Source organism: Diospyros lotus, chromosome 14 (genome assembly GCF_014633365.1).
Source record: "Diospyros lotus cultivar Yz01 chromosome 14, ASM1463336v1, whole genome shotgun sequence".
NCBI lineage: Eukaryota > Viridiplantae > Streptophyta > Magnoliopsida > Ericales > Ebenaceae > Diospyros > Diospyros lotus.
The window spans coordinates 18,379,175-18,398,853 of record NC_068351.1 but is presented as its reverse complement, the minus strand read 5'-3'; the positions used below and the strand labels follow the sequence as shown (position 1 = coordinate 18,398,853).

General features: G+C 38.0%; 3 protein-coding genes across 9 annotated transcripts in view; all 3 read right to left on the bottom strand.

Moving 5' to 3' along the window:
• LOC127789983 (proline-rich receptor-like protein kinase PERK1) overlaps positions 1-16,362 on the bottom strand; it is a 25,406-nt gene extending 9,044 nt beyond the window's left edge. Inside the window, exons 1-3 of the mRNA XM_052319152.1 lie at positions 16,314-16,362; positions 15,148-15,246; positions 14,751-15,054 (exon numbers count right to left, since the gene is read on the bottom strand). Of these exons, the coding sequence (XP_052175112.1) occupies positions 14,751-15,030 (280 nt within the window). The 5' untranslated portion in view covers positions 15,031-15,054; positions 15,148-15,246; positions 16,314-16,362. The remainder of the gene's footprint in view (positions 1-14,750; positions 15,055-15,147; positions 15,247-16,313) is intronic.
• Positions 1,463-4,052, bottom strand: LOC127789984 (uncharacterized). Its single transcript, XM_052319153.1, has 2 exons — positions 2,416-4,052; positions 1,463-2,332 (listed from the first exon to the last, which is right to left on the bottom strand). The coding sequence occupies exons 1-2, from the start codon at positions 2,987-2,989 to the stop codon at positions 2,118-2,120; spliced, it is 789 nt and encodes a 262-aa protein (XP_052175113.1). The 5' UTR covers positions 2,990-4,052; the 3' UTR covers positions 1,463-2,117.
• LOC127789982 (putative pentatricopeptide repeat-containing protein At3g47840) lies at positions 16,340-19,679 on the bottom strand. Of its 7 annotated transcripts, XM_052319150.1 has the most exons (4): positions 17,088-19,679; positions 16,816-16,920; positions 16,505-16,560; positions 16,343-16,427 (listed from the first exon to the last, which is right to left on the bottom strand). In XM_052319150.1, exon 1 carries the CDS (start codon positions 19,383-19,385, stop codon positions 17,190-17,192), a length of 2,196 nt encoding a protein of 731 aa, XP_052175110.1. In that variant the 5' UTR covers positions 19,386-19,679; the 3' UTR covers positions 16,343-16,427; positions 16,505-16,560; positions 16,816-16,920; positions 17,088-17,189. The 7 variants fall into 7 exon arrangements, with proteins under 7 accessions (XP_052175103.1, XP_052175110.1, XP_052175109.1 ...); XM_052319143.1 differs by lacking the exon at positions 16,816-16,920 and having other exon boundaries at positions 16,340-16,427; XM_052319149.1 differs by lacking the exon at positions 16,343-16,427 and having other exon boundaries at positions 16,519-16,560; positions 16,826-16,920.

Below are 19,679 nucleotides of genomic sequence, written 5' to 3'. Positions count from 1 at the left end.
GGTCGGAATGGCCATTTTGGCCGGAAAGAGAATTTCGGCCGAGATAATGCGAATTTCTTAAGATTCGGGATGGGAGAACGGCGCAGATGAGGATAACTAACTGGTAAGGATTTCATGGATTCATTTACTTGGGACATTCCATGAGAACTTGTCTGATAAGATGGATAACGTCGCACAAGTTAATATGCTCAAAGTCAACTCTAAGTTAAAGGAATTGGTTCAAACCGATCATTTGAATAATGCGCGCCAGGTGTTTGATAAATTACCTCATAGAGATGTAGTCTCGTGGACCATAATGATTTCTGGCTATGTCAATGCGAGTAACTCGTCAGAGGCGTTGTCCTGGTTCTCTAAAATGTGGGTTGAGCCTAATATCGCAATGGACCCCTTCGTGCTCAGTATTGCACTCAAGGCTTGTGGATTCAACTTGAATGTGAAACATGGAGAATTGCTACATGCGTATTCTGTAAAAACTAGTTTTCTGAACTCTGTTTTTGTGGGTAGCGCCCTTCTTGACATGTATACCAAGACTGGTAAAATTTGGGATGGTTGCAGAGTCTTTGATGAAATGCCTCTTAGAAATGTTGTTTCATGGACTGCCATTATTACAGGGCTTGTTCGTGCTGGTTACAATAATGAGGGGCTGAGAATGTTACTTGAATTTCATCTTGGCTTTGCCTATCATGTTACTAGGAATTTGATCCACAGGAAATAGCAAAAATAATTGTGAGGATCAGAGATTATCCTTTTCTGTTTTTTTGGTTTTTGTTAGACTATTAGAAAATAAACTATGCTCATTTCAACTTTGATATCGTACACTTCCCCCTTTTAGTCTCAATGTCATTGTGAAATGAAATGTCTAGAGTTTCTTGTAGTTGTAGCCAAAGTTCTATTATTAGTTTCTCTTTGCAAGGAACAAAATATTGTGTCTTTCCCCTAAAATGGTTAAAACACTTCTGTTTCCTTGGAAACTGGAAGGAAATAATAGTGAAGAGCAATTCTGGTGTTTTAACTAGAACCTTCTGAAATGCACCAAAGTACTATGAACCATTCCACAATGAGTTGTTTTAACACCCACGGGATTATCTGGTAAGCTACTTCTCTTTGCCTCTTTTTGGCTAAGGAAAACTAATTGAGAACGAAGAGATACCTGAAATTATTAGAGAATATGAGAAAGTTCCAGGGAGAGTATGAACCTTATTTTTAACATTGTCAAAGAATATAAATTTAAGTTTGTTTATCTAGAAGTTCCCGTTAAGTAGAAGCGCCCTTTCACCTCTATCTACTACTAATGTTGGTATTATTGACCAATTGTTTATAAAGCTTATTTAGTTTTGTATCCTTGTGGCTGCTAGCATTCTTTTATTGAGATTGATTTATTATGTACTTACTAACCTTGATGTGAAGAAATTTGTGGACATGAAAGTGTTTAACTACTTAATTATTGAGTTTGCAGTGTTCAAAAACGCGCTAGGCGCTAGTCGGGCGCCAGGCTAGGGCCTAGCGCCTAGGCGGTGACTAGGAAAAATGATATTTTTTTTTTCTAAAAACCTTTTGATGTAATTTGATATTATTTTCATGTAAATCAAAGTTGAAAAGACAAGTGAAATAATGAAATTAAGACTCAGAAAATAAACTATTATATTAGTTATAAGTTCAAGAAGGTAGAAGTAGCAATAATACAACATAAACCATATCCGAAAAATCTAAGTCTAATTATCTAATTGATCTTCTTCCTCTCCATATTCTTCCAATACACGATCTTCATCGGACTCAAAATCAAATTCATTGATTTCTTTCTCATCTTCTTCTTCTGATTGAAAATCATCTTCATGAAGCTCTCTCATCCTAGAACTTCTTTGAGCTTGAAGCATCTCGTCTGCTCCCGATGTTTCACCAACCACTTCCCAAGTGAGCCCCGCACCAGGCTCAACTTCTTCATCATCTTCTCCATCAACGATCCATCCTTGTGCATTACTAGCATCACTAGCAAGTAGCACATCAACATTCCTTTCCTTCTCCCTTTTGTGCTTGTTCATCAATTTCACATTAAATTGAACATAGACTAGATTGTTCAATCGATTCATGTCTAGTCTATTTCTTTTCTTCGTATGTATCTACATAAATAAAATAAAAACAATATCAATATAAATGATAACTGAATAAGGATAACTAATTGATAGTAAATAAATATAATTCATATATACACTAACCCCTTCAAAAGTGCTCCAATTTCTTTCACAACCGGATGAACTAGTGGTTAACGAGAGAATCTTTCTCGCCATTCGTTGCAAGTTTGGAGTTTGATTTTCATAAGTCATCCACCATGTAACTACATAGGTCAAACAAGTATAAAGTAAACAAATTTAATTTATACACTAATACACAATAGAAATGATTAAATGAATTTTATACCTGGATTATAATTGTCATCATTTTTCGCACACCCTTGAGTTGCCCACGATTTTTCAAAAGCTCCATCTTTACGAATATACTTTGGCAACTCAACATTTATAACATGGTCTTGCAATTCACCATCATAATGATAAAACATCTCCACACAGTTAAAAGGCCCATCCATCACTTCATTATCAAGTTGTATATCCATATCCTTGAAAAAATAGTAGGGATTCAAAAGGTAAGCTGCAAAATATAGTGAACTATCTAGCCTATCTTTTACCCTTGCTTCAATAATCTCCATAATAGGCTTATAGTTCTTTTCAAGATTATTCAAGGCCTCCTTAATATCTTCCTTTGCTTGCTTAATCTCTCCACATAAAAAGCCCATAGAAGGCTTTCTATCCGCATCAACAATTCGAAGCACCTTCACCAAAGGTGCAAAAACCTTAAGGCATATAGTCACACCATTCCAAAAGGCAATGCTCATCACAGTAGCATATGCTGCTTTCCCTTTAACAATCTTCGACCATCTGCACTCCTCCCATTCAGAGCTGGTAAACATTGCCCTCAGTTGGGCCTTTTTCTCCATCAAACTCTATAAAGTCAAGAAAGCAGAAGCGAATCTAGTGACTCCTGGTCTCACTATATCCCTCTTCTTCGTAAATGACCTCATTAAGGACAAGGTTTTATGGTGTGCATAAATGAAGATTGTGAAACTCTTGGCTTGATCAATGACTTTTTTGTACTTCGGCAGTTTTCCAATACTTTCAAGCATCAAATTGATGGTGTGAGTAGCACATGAGGTCCAAAAGATATTTGGCCTCTTCACCCTCAATAATTTTGTCGCTCCCATATTATTGGCAGCATTGTCAGTTACTACTTGGATGAAGTTTTGTGGCCCAACTTGCTCAATGCACTTATCCACATACTCAAAGATAAGTTCACTTATATGTGCTTCATCTGAAGACTCTCTAGAAGAAAGGAAAGTAGTACCTGCATTAGAATTAACACATAGGTTCATGATGCTCCTCATTTTTCTATCTATCCAAGCATCTGTCATAATAGAGCACACAGTTCATGCCCACTCTTCTTCATGCTTCTTCAATAACTCTTTTATTCTGTCACTTCCCCCTTTAATAGCAGTTCCTTCAATTGGTATTGACTGAGAGGTTTGAAGCCCGGCCCAAATTGACCAACCACCTCAACAAACAATTTGAAACTATCATTATTAATAGCATTGAAAGGTATACTAGCTTCATACACCCATTTAGCATAATATTCACGAACAAACTATCTTCTCTCTTTAAATAGTGCTTCACTAATAGTTTGTTGCCTTTGGGTCATTCTCGCACTCAAACAAGTTTCAGGGCTGATGGAGCTAGCAAACTTATCCATAGGGCCAAGAGTACAGGACGTTTTTCTGCTACCTAACTCTTGCAATTCATCTTCATCATCCCCTTCCACTCTTTCAGAGATATTAATAGTTGATCTCATCAAATCTTCCTCCTTCTTCTTATTTTTCCTCTTATTCTTTGCCTCGGCAATAGCATTCTTACATTTGGCTTGATCAATAGGAGAAGATTTGGGACATACAGAAACATTTCCAAAAATGTGGCCAATGTGTTCTTTTACTCTGTAAACACCTCCATACATAATTTTATCACACAACTTACATTTAATTTTATCAATATTCTTCGGATCAATTAACATTCCATACTCCCATCCGACATCATTTGACTTCCTTTTAAGAATTGAGGAGGCCTTGGACGATGCTCCCGTACTTCCAGTTCTATCCCAATCATTCATTTCACTTCCTGTTTTCTTTTTTTTCCCTGAGTATTGAATAATTGACATTGAAATTTAATTAAAAGTCATCTAATGAAATCAACAGCTGGTGCAGCAACGAAGCAGCAAGCTACAAGCTTGCCGCTTGCGTACTGCTTGCTTCAACAAGCAGCAACGCAGCAGCAACTTGTTGCTTGCTTGCTGCTTGTTGAAGCAAGCAAGCTTGCGTTGGCGGAGGAAGATGGATAGTTGGATACATACCGCAGCAAGACGCGATCGGCGATGAGAGAGAACGACCAACAAGTGAGGTCGGCGGCAACGAGAGAGCAGGACCAAGAGAAGAGATCGATGGCAGCGGCGAACGACCAAGAGGAGATCGAAGGTGAGAGAGAGAGAGAGAGAGGAGCTGCAATGAACACAACTAGAGAGAGAAAGGGAAAGGGGAAATAGAGAAAGGAATGGGGAAATAAGGTCGGCCTAAGATGCGCACGACCTAGGTGGCCCAAGTCATGCGCGACCCAGGCGGCCGCCCAAGCGGCTAGGCGCCGCCTGGTCTGCCTAGGCGGCGACGCGGCCCGATTAGTCAGGCATTGCGCATAGGGCTGCTGAGTAGCCCTAAATCGTCGCGACCGGTGGCCGCTCAGCGCCTAGGCCGAATTTTCGAACACTGTGAGTTTGTATAACCATTCATATGAGATAGTTTTTGTTTCTGAATATTATCAAAGATTTCTAGAATTGTTTTATTGATTTCCCTTGTCTTTTTGAAATGCTCCTGAATTATCATCATTTCGAAACTAACTGTAAAACCCAACAATAGAAGATTTTGATTCTTGTCTCCTTCTATGAGTGATCTTATCAATGAAAATATTGCAAGAAAGAGCAGACCACCCTTAAGCTGGGCAACTACAAAGGGTCTGCAAAAGGATTGGTGTATTTGCAGGCAGATTGTGAGTTTTTAATATTCATTGATTTCACAAGCAGCTCTCCTTTTCTCTTTCAGGTTCAAGGTATTATCATCAGAGGTTCAATCAATTTTACATAGTTATTTCTTCAAGTAAGCCCAAGATCATACGTAGTGACATCAAGGATGCCAATATTTTTCTTTATTACAATTTTGAGGCAAAGGTAAATTCAAATTATATCTTCTGTATATGTGTATATATAGACACACATTATGATTTGGGGTAGTTAGAATGTATTATTTGTTTGAGCCAGTTTCCAGTAAACTCCTCCTGTTCTTCCACCATCACCATGCCAAGCTAGGGTGGGCCTTCACGGGTGGATATAAGTTTAATGTGGTAAACATAGAAAACAAAACCTTGGTTCTCCCAATCCCTACTACCAATGTCCTTTAAGCGATTTTATTATAGATTTCTGTGGACTGTTTCAAATTGAAAAAGAAGTATTTTCCTTGAATAGTTTCCTTTTTGAGTTGTACAAGAAAAATAAGAACAGCCAAGTCCAAGAGTTGAATAGAGGTTAGAGGATGAAGCCCAAAATCAGAAGCACTGGTTTTGGTGCATTTCAGTATTTTTAACAACTCTTTTTTTTTTTCTTCTAGAAAATTTTCTTAAAAAAAAAGAAAAGAAATAAGAACAATTAAAAAAAAATTCAGCAAATAATGATATGGCCTGTATCCTCAAAGTGCCTTGACTCTGGTGGTTCCAAATACACTGAAGAAAGCTCCTTGGATCTGCCTAGTGGTTTACAAATTTAATATCTAAGAAACAATGTAAAAGTCAATGGGCCAACTCCGTATAGCCCTTGTGTTCTAAAATTTGTATTATTAAACAATAAAAGATTGAAAGAGTTGAAATGATTAAATCGTTTCAAGTTCCTTTTTGGAAAAACACAACTTTTAGTTCATATTTCTTTGATTAGTCACCAGTAAATAGGTGTAATTCTTTGGAGAGACATGCCCTTTTATTCAAACCTCTTCAATGGGATGCCAACGAAAGGGCGTGTCTTTTAGAGATGACCATTTACATATTATAAGTGGATGCTGAGGCCAAGCATGGTAAACACCCCCACTGATGTTATGTCTCTTTCCTTCTATATTGAGTTGCTCTGTAAGGAACTCTTTTAATATTGTTCACCTGCATCTTGTGACTTTGTTAATCATGGTGGTGGTTTGCAGCAATTCAAGCGGGAGCAAATAACACCTTAAAGATAGTGAGTTTATGTTGGTTCAAAGTCACAGCAAGGGTGTGTATCATTTTGCATGCATAATGCTTCTAGAATGTTCTGCATCCATCAATTTTTTTGAGGATCTCACTGTTTTGTTAAAACCATTGGATGAAGGCAGTCCCATACGAGGAAAAGTGAATCCCCACATTCTTTTTCTTGTATTTCTTCTATTAGACACCAAGATCCTATATGAACTCCAACAAGTTAGACATCATTTCCGTTCCTTTGAAAGTAAACCAAATGAATCTTTTGGAGAAACCAAAGGCAAACTCCAACTTCAGATCAATAGATAATGAAAAAATTGTCTGGTCAATATTCATTTTGTTGCTTTCCCTTGGTTGAGTTGAACTCCCAAATTCCTGCCTGAGATGGCACAACATGGTCGTTGGATTACAGTAGAGCCACGACAATGCTGTTAAATTCTTTTAGAGATGAAGAAAAAGCTACAATTTGTCGTTGTAGTTCTGTTCAATATGGTGGTCAAATACAAATTACCTTTTTATTGTTTTTTTTTCATTAATTAATATGTGTACATGAACCCTTATTTCAGGTTGCTGATTTTGGACTTGCAAGGTTAAGTCTTCATACAGATACTCATATCTTAACTCGTGTCATGGGAACCTTTGGGTGAGTTTTGACTTGTGTGTTCATTTGAAATGCCCGTCAGCTATGCTTATGTAGTTTTGGGGTTGCAGATGGTTCAATAAGAGCATATGCCCTTGATCTATACATGCATAGTGTGTTTTCCGAATTTGTTTTTCTTATCTGTATCATGATATCTCCTACTAATCCTATTTCCTCTTATATGCATGCATACTCCCTGCTTACAGTTATTTAGCTCCAGAGAATGATTTTATTGGAAAACTGACTGAAAAGTCGGATATCTTCTCCTTCGGCATCATGCTTCTGGAGCTGATCATTGGACACTACCTATTGATAAAGCTCAGTTTTTCAATGATGACAATATAGTTGAGCGGTTGAGTTTTGAGTTTTGTAAGAGATCCTTGATATGTCCCCTTCAACAAAAGGTTGGAATGAGGAACCTTGTGCTTTCATAAATAAGAATTATTGGTTACAATTGGAGTTTCATTCTGGGCATCAATGCATTTTCATTTTTTTTTATATTGATATTACAACATAATTTGGTATTTGTTATTTTGTAGCTGAGAGTTGATGGCTGATTCCAAATGGCTAATAATTTTTCTTTGAAATATACAATTATTTATTTCCTTGTGTATATGCTGGCATATACATTGTGATAACTGGAAACTTTTCTTATCTTATTGTAAGAGTTCCTGGAGTTTTTGGTATAGTTTTGTTGTGTCCTCCATTTATAGAGAATGGTATTGTTGGTGGTTGCCAAGTGCTGGGCTTAAGTTTTATTGAGCTTGTCCAGTTCTTCATTCTGTATATGTTGCATGCCTCAAAGATGCTGGTTCTATATTTCCTCATACATGCAAGCTAATATCCAAGGTTGACCGCCAACTTTAGGGTTAAATAAGTGGTCTGAACTTGGATACACCAATGCCAAGCTTCAATACCTTGAACTAGCTATCTGTATTCTTGGAGCTTTGTTTTGTTCTTGTAGTAAAAGCTTTTTCTATTGTCCTTCAAGTTGTGAGCCCTTGATCCAGTGTGTCCCTAGCAGAAATTGGGAACAAAAAAGGAAAAATTAGTGTAAGAAGTTTTTTTGTCCAAATGCTTGCACATACATGAAGAAAAGAAGATTCATGTCTTAGTTTTCTTGTTAAAGGTCTTCTCTTGCATGTTTGATGTATTTACAGCTTTAGTTCTTAAATTCTTTTCCTACCACAAATTGACCGATCTTGTCTGCAAAGTGGCATGCAAAATATGAAAGAATTGGGTAATGAAAATTGCAGGTAATGCTTCTGCTCAGTCGGTTTGGTTCGGTTATAAATTTTGGCAACTTCAGTTATTTAAGTTTGATTCGGTTTTCATGTTAAAAAAATTAAAGTAACTAAATCGACCGAACTGAAGAAACGACGTCATTTTTAACCAAACTGAAGAAAAAAAAAAGTGAAGAAAAAGTAAAACCATCAAACGGGAACTAATCCCTTTGCCTTTAGTCCTTCCTCTCCTTAGATTGCTCCCGTCGACCATTATCATCTCAACTAAGACCCACATGTCCTATTTGCTCGACGGAGGTGAACCAGAAGAGAGGGCCAAAGCCTGCCTCCTCTTCCTGCTCTTATACCAAAGCACGAATACATCCACTGCTACAAGCACCGTTAATCCTCCCAATCCAACACCAACTCCTAAAGCAATCAATTCAGTGTTCCTCCTCGGCGATGGAATAACCGCCGGCGAAGTTCCACTCGACGCGGCCAACGGTACCAGAGCAACTGTCGGCGGCGGAAGGACAATTGAGGCGGCCGGAGGCAGCGGAACACTGGCATTTGCTGACGAGGACATTGTCGTAAGAGAACACGGAGATCAGTTGTCTTTGGTTTGCACCGTGGGAGAGACGACGAATCAACCAGGCCGTCCGCTCATTGGACAGGAAAATGAGTGGAGCAAGTGTGGGTTCAGCAGGGACAAGGCTAGGTAAACCAACGACATCGTTTGGGCTCTATACACGGTGAAGTGGCGTCGTTTTGTCCTCCTCGCACTGTACTTGGTCGGTCTTCCGTCAAAATCAAAATACTATTTTAGTTGGTGTTGGTCGGAATGGGCATTTTGGCCGGAACGAGAATTTCGACCGAGATAATGGGAATTTCGTAAGATTCGGGATGGGAGAACGACGCAGATGAGGATAACTAACTGGTAAGGATTTCATGGATTCATTTACTTGGGACATTCAATTTTAGACTTCTTTGCTTCCTTCCTTTCTTTTCTCCTTCATTTCTCCTTTTAGCTTCCAATTCCAAGTTTCGGCGATGCGCCACAGCCTTCTCTAGCTTCCAATCCTTTCTCCTTTTAGCTTCCGATTCTGAGTTCTGATGGCGAGCTCCCACCTTCTCTAGCTCTCGTTCGGTTTTCCTTCTTTAGATAGATGAACCTCCCACTTCTATATTATCACAATGTATAAATGCCCAAGCAACAATAACACAAATCAGACTTTGAAATTACATATTTAATATTAGATAAAAATTTTAAGGTAATATTTCATATTTATATTTAAGGTCAGGCAGGCCTAAGGGGGGTCACTCGCAAATTGTCGCTTAGAGCAAAGAGAAAAAGAAAGGCTAGGTGATCACAGGTTACCAATCAAAGAAGGGGAAAGGTTTAAGGGTGGGTTAGTTTTGTCGGTTGCAACTCACCAAAGGTGAAAGGGGAAGGCTAAGGCAAACGCAAAAGAAATGGCTGAAGGAGAAAGGGAAGGCAACGATTGCCAATGAGAGGAAACAGGACATGTGGGTCTTAGTTGAGACGATGATAGCCGATAAGAGCAATCTAAGGAGAGGAAGGACCAAAGCCAAATGGAGTAGTTCCCGTTTGGTGGTTTTACTTTTTCTTCACTTCTTTTTCTTTTTTTCTTCAGTTCGGTTAAAAAATGACGTCGTTTCTTTAGTTCGATTGATTTAGTTACTTTGATTTTTTTAACGTGAAAACCGAACCAAACTTAAATAACCAAAGTTGCCAAAATTTATAACCGAACCAAACCAACCTTAGCAAAAACCGAACCGTCTAAGCAGGAGCATTGCCAGCAATTTTCATTACCAAACTCTTTCATATTTTGCATGCCACTTTGCAGAGAAGATCGGTCAATTTGTGGTAGGAAAATAATTTAAGAACTAAAGCTGTAAATACATCAAACATGCAAGAGAAGACCTTTAACGAGAAAACTGAGACATGAATCTTCTTTTCTTCACATATGCACAAGCATTTGGACAAAAAGACTTCTTACACTAATTTTTCCCTTGTTGTTCCCAATTTCTACTAGGGACACACTGGATCAAGGGCTCACAACTTGAAGGACAATAGAAAAAGCTTTTACTACAAGAATAAAACAAAGCTCCAAGAATACAGACAGCCAGTTCAAGGTATTGAAGCTTGGCATTGGTGTATCCAAGTTCAGACCACCTATTTAGCCCTAAAGTTGGTGGTCAACCTTGGATACTAGCTTGCATATATGGGGAAATATAGAACCAACATCTTTGAGGCATGCAGCGTATACAGAATGAAGAACTGGACAAGCTCAATAAAACTTAACCCCAACACTTGGCAACCACCAACAATACCATTCTCTATAAATGGAGCACACAACAAAACCATTCCAAAAACTCCAAGAACTCTTATCAATAAGATAAGAAAAGTTTCCAGTTATCACAATGTATATGCCAGCATATACACAAGGAAATAAATAATTATATATTTCAAAGAAAAATTATCAGCCATTTGGAATCAGCAATGAACTCTCAGCTACAAAATAACAAATACCAAATTAGGTTGTAATGTCAATATCAAAAAATTGAAAATGCACTGATGCCCAGAATGAAACTCCACTTGTAACCAATTCTTATTTATGAAAGCACAAGGTTCCTCATTCCAGCCTTTTGTTGAAGGGGACATATCAAGGATCTCTTACAAAACTCAACCGCTCAACTATATTGTCATCATTGAAAAATTGAGCTTTATCAATAGGTACTGTCCGGTGATCAGCTCTAGAAGCATGATGCCGAAGGAGAAGATATCCGACTTTTTAGTCAGTTTTCCAGTAAGATCATTCTCTGGAGCTAAATAACTGTAAGCAGGGAGTATGCATGCATATAAGAGAAAATAAGATTAGTAGGAGATATCACGATACAGATAAGAAAAACAAATTCGAAAAACACACTGTGCATATATAGATCAAGGGCATATGCTCTTATTGAACCATCTGCAACCCCAGAACTACATAAGCATAGCTGATGGGCATATCAAATGAACACACAGGTCAAAACTCACCCACAGGTTCCCATGACACGAGTTAAGATATGAGTATCAGTATCAAGACTTAACCTTGCAAGTCCAAAATCAGCAACTTGAAATAAGAGTTCATGTACACATATGAATTAATGAAAAAAAAACAATAAAAGGTAATTTGTATTTGACCACCATATTGAAAAGAACTACAGCAACAAATTGTAGCTTTTTCTTGATCTCTAAAAGAATTTAACAGCATTGTCGTGGCTCTACTGCAATCCAACGACCATGTTGCGCCATCTCAGGCAGGAATTTGGGAGTTCAACTCAACCAAGGGAAAGCAACAAAATGAATATTGACCAGACAATTTTTTCATTATCTATTGATCTGAAGTTGGAGTTTGCCATTGGTTTCTCCAAAAGATTCATTTGGTTTACTTTCAAACGAGCGGAAAGGATGTCTAACTTGTATAGGATCTTGGTGTCTAATAGAAGAAATACAAGAAAAAGAATGTGGGATTCACTTTTCCTCATATGGGACTGCCTTCATCCAATGGTTTTAACAAAACAGTGAGATCGTCAAAAAAATTGATGGATGCAGAACATTCTAGAAGCATTCTGCATGCAAAATGATACACACCCTTGATGTGACTTTGAACCAACATAAACTCACTATCTTTAAGGTGTTATTTGCTCCCGCTTGAATTGCTGCAAACCACCTCCATGATTAACAAAGTCACAAGATCTGCAGTGAACAATATTAAAAGAGTTCCTTACAGAGCAACTCAATATAGAAGGAAAGAGACATAACATCAGTGGGGGTGTTTACCATGCTTGGCCTCAGCATCTACTTATAATATGTAAATGGTCATCTCTAAAAGACACGCCCTTTCGTTGGCATCCCATTGAAGAGGTTTGAATAAAAGGGCATGTCTCTCCAAAGAATTACACCTATTCACTGGTGACCAATCAAAGAAATATGAACTAAAAGTTGTGTTTTTCCAAAAAGGTACTCGAAACGATTTAATCATTTCAACTCTTTCAATCCTTTATTGTTTAATAATACAAATTTTAGAACACAAGGGCTATACAAAGTTGGCCCATTGACTTTTACATTGTTTCTCAGATATTAAATTTGTAAACCACTAGGCAGATCCAAGGAGCTTTCTTCAGTGTATTTGGAACCACCAGAGTCAAGGCACTTTGAGGATACAGGCCATATCATTATTTTCTGATTTTTTTTTTAATTGTTCTTATTTCTTTTTTTTTTTTAAGAAAATTTTCTAGAAGAAAAAAAAAAGAGTTGTTAAAAATACTGAAATGCACCAAAATCAGTGCTTCTGATTTTGGGCTTCATCCTCTAACCTCTATTCAACTCTTGGACTTGGCTGTTCTTATTTTTCTTGTACAACTCAAAAAGGAAACTATTCAAGGAAAATACTTCTCTTTCAATTTGAAACAGTCCACAGAAATCTATAATAAAATCGCTTAAAGGACATTGGTAGTAGGGATTGGGAGAACCAAGGTTTTGTTTTCTATGTTTACCACATTAAACTTATATCCACCCCTGAAGGCCCACCCCAGCTTGGCATGGGGATGGTGGAAGAACAGGAGGAGTTTACTGGAAACTGGCTCAAACAAATAATACATTCTAACTACCCCAAATCATAATGTGTGTCTATATATACACATATACAGAAGATATAATTTGAATTTACCTTTGCCTCAAAATTGTAATAAAGAAAAATATTGGCATCCTTGATGTCACTACGTATGATCTTGGGCTTACTTGAAGAAATAACTATGTAAAATTGACTGAACCTCTGATTATAATACCTTGAACCTGAAAGAGAAAAGGGGAGCTGCTTGTGAAATCAATGAATATTGAAAACTCACAATCTGCCTGCAAATACACCAATCCTTTTGCAGACCCTATGTAGTTTCCCAGCTTAAGGGTGGTCTGCCCTTTCCTGCAATATTTTCATTGATAAGATCACTCATAGAAGGAGACAAGAATCAAAATCTTCTTTTGTTGGGTTTTACAGTTAGTTTGGAAATGGTGATAATTCGGGAGCATTTCAAAAAGACAAGGGAAATCAATAAAACAATTCTGGAAATCTGTGATAATATTCAGAAACAAAAACTATCTCATATGAATGGTTATACAAACTCAATAATTAAATTGTTAAACACTTTCATGTCCACAAATTTCTTCACATGAAGGTTAGTGAGTACATAATAAATCAATCTCCATAAAAGAATGCTAGCAGCCACAAGGATATAAAACTAAATAAGCTTTATAAACAATTGGTCAATAATACCAACATTAGTAGTAGATAGAGGTGAAAGGGCGATTCTACTTAACGGGAGCTTCTAGATAAACAAACTTAAATTTATATTCTTTGACAATGTTAAAAACAAGGTTCATACTCTCCCTTGAACTTTCTCATATTCTCTAATAATTTCAGATATCTCTTCATTCTCAATTAGTTTTCCTTAGCCAAAAAGAGGCAAAGAGAAGTAGCTTACCAGATAATCCCGTGAGTGTTAAAACAACTTATTATTGTGGAATGGTTCATAGTACTCTGGTGCATTTCAGAAGGTTCTAGTTAAAACACCAGAATTGCTCTTCACTATTATTTCCTTCCAGTTTCCAAGGAAACAGAAGTGTTTTAACCATTTTGGGGGAAAGACACAATATTTTGTTCCTTGCAAAGAGAAACTGATAATAGAACTTTGGCTACAACTACAAGAAACACTAGACATTTCATTTCACAATGACATTGAGACTAAAAGGGGGAAGTGTACAATATCAAAGTTGAAATGACCATAGTTTATTTTCTAATAGTCTAACAAAAACCAAAAAAACAGAAAGGATAAACTCTGACCCTCACAATTATTTTTGCTATTTCCTGTGGATCAAATTCCTAGTAACATGATAGGCAAAGCCAAGATGAAAATTCAAGAAATTTTCATTTGGGGGGGGGGGATGAAACGATGACCAGACAAAAACCAAAAAAATTGTGACAGGCCATGGCACACAAAAAGGTCATCCAATAAAAGGCCAGAACCTGCCACACTTAAAGACCAAGCATGGGTAACCACTAGTTTATATGGTTTATGGATAAACTGAGAACTTCCTCCTATATATGGCATCCATCATGTAAGCTTCTAGTTTATTCCTAATTTCATTCCAAGTCTATTTAAGATACCAGCCAGATCAGATAGTAAGGCATGCTGTGGCAATTTTTCTTGCTTCAGTTAAAGCAATAATGGGGCAGGACTAAAACCTTATCGTCCTTCCATATTGGCTCACATGTCTGTTCCTCTCCCTTCCTATTTTGAGGAAGATTTTCAAGTGTAGGAGTATAATATTCTGTACCAACCATAAAAGTTGATGGGGCTACCCCAATCAACTTCTCATGAAGCATCAGACAGCTTATTTCAAGCATGTTATAGTCTGAGCATCCAGCATGGTTCTAAAGACTAGCAAGGAATGACCAAAGAACTCACCATGTAAATGGAACTCCAAAGATTTGTTTGGAACAAACTCATAAACCAGAATCCTCAGGTCCCCAGAAATGCAATATCCAACAAGGGCAACCAGATGCCTGTGATGAATGCGGCCAATAATTTCAATCTCAGCCTGAAATTCACGCTCCCCCTGCCTGCTCCCAACCTTTAGCAGTTTAATTGCAACCTCTTTCCCATTTGTAAGTATTCCTATGCAGATATAACCAAAACCACCTTCTCCAATGAAGTTGGCATTCTGTTGACTGGAATAATTCTTCATCTATGAATGTAATCTTTGGAAGACCTAGAAACATGGCAAGCAATGGTTATCGGTTTGACTTTTCATAGCCCAAACTGCTAGTTATTGAAGATGCTAGTTAAGGGGCGAGCATTATACCTGGCAGAGGACTGAGGTTTGGCAGAAGTGAAACCCTATGATCTATTGGTGAAGGAGCAGGAGGTTGCCCTTGCTGATGCAAACCAACAAAAGGTTCACCTGCAGATTACAATAAACAGTAAAATATTGCATTAATAAACATAAGTCAATAGCTAACAAGACAGAAGGTCCTGAATGGAATTATTGCCAAATTAGATATCATCATTCAATGATCATCTATTTCTGTCCTGTGCATCAATCATTCCCTATTACACAATTAAACTTCATAACTCCTTTACCTTCTTCCTACCACCAGTTAGGTTGTAATTTGTAATCCCGTCAGTTCTTGTTTGAACTTATTCAAGGTTTTGGTTTACACATTCAAGCCTAGAAGATTTCTTCTTCCACGGACGAGAATGCTACATAAGCTTAAAGTGCTTCCTCGTAACAAAACTTCAATGAGGTTCAACAAGTCAAGACACATTGTCTGACCTGCAGGAGGTGGAACAGTATTGATAAAAAATTTACCCTACCTTCTTAGTTGAGTACCAGCAGAGACAGTCCAACCAACAGCATAGATACCTATGTCTAAATGGCAGTGAAAATCTGTTGCAAATCAAGAAGTTTCTGATGTCTTTATGATATCTGCAATTTATCTTGCTTCTTGGACGATAAAAATTATTAACTTATAGTAATCTTTGGCAACAGGCTCATCAGCCTGCAGAGAGAAACTTTTTACTATTTTCACATTGTTGTCAGCTTCCCCTAACAACCAATATACTTGATTGACAAGAAAACAGCTTCATTAGTTGGTTAAAGAAAACATAAAAGAAAAGAAAAACCAATTCATTAATTCATCAAAAACAAAAGGTAATTGTAAATAATGCTTCTCTTCTGAGCTTCAACCTCGAAGATCTATGTTTACTAGATAAAATTTATCTTTTAATCTGAAACAGATTTATAGATGTTTATTATGAGATCTCGTAAAGGAATATTATAAATATGTATATAATTTTTTCCTTTTTGCCATCATTTTTGTAGAAAAAAAAATTATGTGCATGCATAGATAAACACACACAAAGGCACCCCCACCCCTGAACCCCAAAATGTGCATGCACACGCACACGAAGTATATGGATGTGATGTAAACATGCATTTAGAAATTAATTGGGACGGGAGTTAATCACCTTTTTTTGAAGCCACTCTAAATCTATGAGGAAAGTGTGGAGAGAGCTCATACGACCAGTCCCAGTCGCCTTCCTTATGGTCTTCACACTCCAGATATTTGAAAATTGCAATTACTGTAGAGCATAACAGAAGCCAACTCAAACCTTCATTAATAATCCATACAAGACAATGATAAAGAAAATTAAATTACCTTAACAGGCAGCAGGTAAAAGAAGGTGGGATGTCAGCTATTCTGGAGGGCCGCACCTAGCAAAAATATTCAATATTTGTGATCTACCAGAAGCACCAATTTAACAAATCCCAAAATCCTACATGAATCATGCACAAATGTGAATTGCACAAAGTGAACATCATCTATTAGAAAGTCTGATAATGACAACAATCCTGGAAAAAAATTCATAAATGGCAGCATAGGCCAAGCCTTGCAAGCGGGAGGAGATGAACTCGCAAAATTAACAACTAGAATACTTGAATAGCTAAGCAAATGTCAACCAGACATACGGGTGCTCACAGGGTTATATTGCCAATATCTTGAGCCAATGAAGTGAAAGCCTAAAACGCTTGGTTTTGAAGGAGAGAGCTTCCTTGGAGACAAAACCAGACCCACTATGATCAACATACGATCATTTTACATAAGCTTCACTTGATTTGCAATTCAAAAAAAGTGCTCATCAAAGACTGAAACCAATGAAAACTAGACCTACAATCACCACACAACAAAAACATTTATTAACTGCAATGGAACTAATAAATCAACAGTTCAAAATGTATACCATATTCAAGTCACACCATAAATCATTTTCATGCTCAACCCACGGTGTCAAGTTCTTTCTGAGGAAACTCTAAAATAAGTAATCACTCCCCACAGATGAAACCTACGGTACACCAAATGATAGCTCAACATTCTGCATATTGTCAGCATCAAACAGAACGTAACCCAATTCCATAACAGTAATGTCTTCCCTTGAAGCAAATAAATTCAAGATATCATATATATCTTCAGCCTCTGGATGCGATTGATCACCAGCAACGAATTCAGACACATGGTCTTTGACCTTAATCCAAGACCACCCAGGCTCCTTTATTACGCCTTTTGATTTCATCAACTTTCTTACATCTGCTGCTTCTCGCCACTTGCCTTTTGCAGCATAGATGTTAGCCATGGTAATATGGGTTCCAGCACAGTTTGGATCCAATTCCAAAATCTGCTGTGCAGCACGTCTACCACACTCAATATCGCCATGTACCCTACATGCTCTTAGCAGAGTTGACCAGACAATGTCATCTTGGTTGTATGGCATACTTCTGATCATGCCCTCAGCATCGCTTAATCGTCCAGCCCGACAAAGTAGATCAATCATGCAACCATAGTGTTCTTTTGAAGGAATAATCCTGTATTTCTCTCTCATTGAATTGAAATAGTGAAAGCCCAAGTCAACAAGTCCAGCATGGCTGCAAGCAGTCAAAACACCAATGAAGGTCACTCTGTCTGGTCTTATACCAACCCTGGGTATCTTCTCAAACAAATTAATAGCTTCTTTACAGTGACCATGTTCAGCATATCCATTAATCATAGCAGTCCATGACACAATATCAGCATTTGCTGCCCCATCAAAGATTCTCCAAGCTTCTTCTATGTTCCCACATTTCGAATACATGTTGATCAAAGCACTTCGTATCATACACGTGTGCTCTAATCCAATAGACAAGACATGAGCATGGAACTGCTTCCCTTCATCAAGAATAGCCATATTTCCGCAGACACTCAACACACTAGCAAGAGCAAACTCAGTCGGTTTTGGTCCCTCCTTTCTCATCATCGAGATATACTTGAATGCCTGCTCGCCACAACCTCCTTGAGCATATCCTGCAATTATAGTGCTCCATGAAACAATGTCTTTTATGGTCATCTCATGAAAAACCCTTGCAGCTGAATTTAACTGCCCGCATCTTGAATACATAGTAACAATAGAATTTGCCACTGACGAACAGTCCAGAACACCTACAAGTAATACATGGCCATGCAGTTGTTCGCCCCATTCCGTTCTCACAAGATTGACACAAGCAGAGATTACTGCTGCAAAAGTGTACTCATTAGGGCATACTTCTGATTCACGCATTCTCAAGAATGCTTGAATTGCCTGATCTGCTTGACCCATCTGAACATATGTTGTTATTATTGTTGTCCATGAAACCACATCTCTAGTACTCATCCTTTCAAACAAGCACAAGCCATATTCTAATTTCCCGCACTTGTTATACATAGTAGCAAGAGTATTAGCCACAAATGAACTTACATCAAACCCTTTCTTCATTGCCTGGGTGTGGATTTCCCTCCCATAATTCAAAGCACCATCGTCAGCACATGCCTTCAACGCAATAGCAATAGTGTAAGCGTCGTATTCCTCACCCGCTTGCCACATTTCAGAAAAGTATCTCAGCCCCTCATTATTGTAACCAGCACGAACAAGCCCTGTAATAATGGCAGTCCATGAAACAACATTTCTAAGAGGCATTTCGTCGAAGACTCTGCAACCATCCCAAATTTTACCAGTCTTGGTATACATGTCAAGAAGGGCGCTACCCACAAAAACAGAGTTCAGTAAACTAGTTTTTACAGAGTACGCATGTAGCAATTCTCCATGTTTCACATTCAAGCTGAATCCACAAGCCTTGAGTGCAATACTGAGCACGAAGGGGTCCATTGCGATATTACGCTCAACCCACATTTTAGAGAACAAGGACAACGCCTCTGACGAGTTACTCCCATTGACATAGCCAGAAATCATTATGGTCCACGAGACTACATCTCTATGAGGTAATTTATCAAACACCTGGCGCGCATTATTCAAATGACCGGTTTGGACCAATTCCTTTAACTTAGAGTTGACTTTGAGAATATTAACTTGAGCGACGTTATCCATTTTATCAGACAAGTTCTCATGAATGGGCTCCAATGCCAGAAGCGCTCCGGCTTCGTCATAAGCAACGTTTGAAGTTGCATATAATCGCCTTAGATGTCTGAGGCGTAATTGACACAGCCATGTGTGTGTTAACCTAGCAGCAGCCATACAGAGTTAGGTACTTGAATCGAGCAAGCAGGGTGACATTCCAATCAGTAATCTCTTCATCTTGTGGAAGATTGATCACTGCCCACTAACACTCCCTACTCTCCAATCCAGTACCAATCGAAAGTTCAGTCGTGCAAGACTGCCAAATTCAGGATGAATCGCGCCCACTTGTTGGCGAAACCAACTTGATTTGGTGTTCTAATCGCGCCCACTTAAGAACGGCTTGGCAGCAATGAAGTTTTCACCTTTCTAAGGAATTTGATGTTCCCAAAACCCGTTTACAATTAATACAGA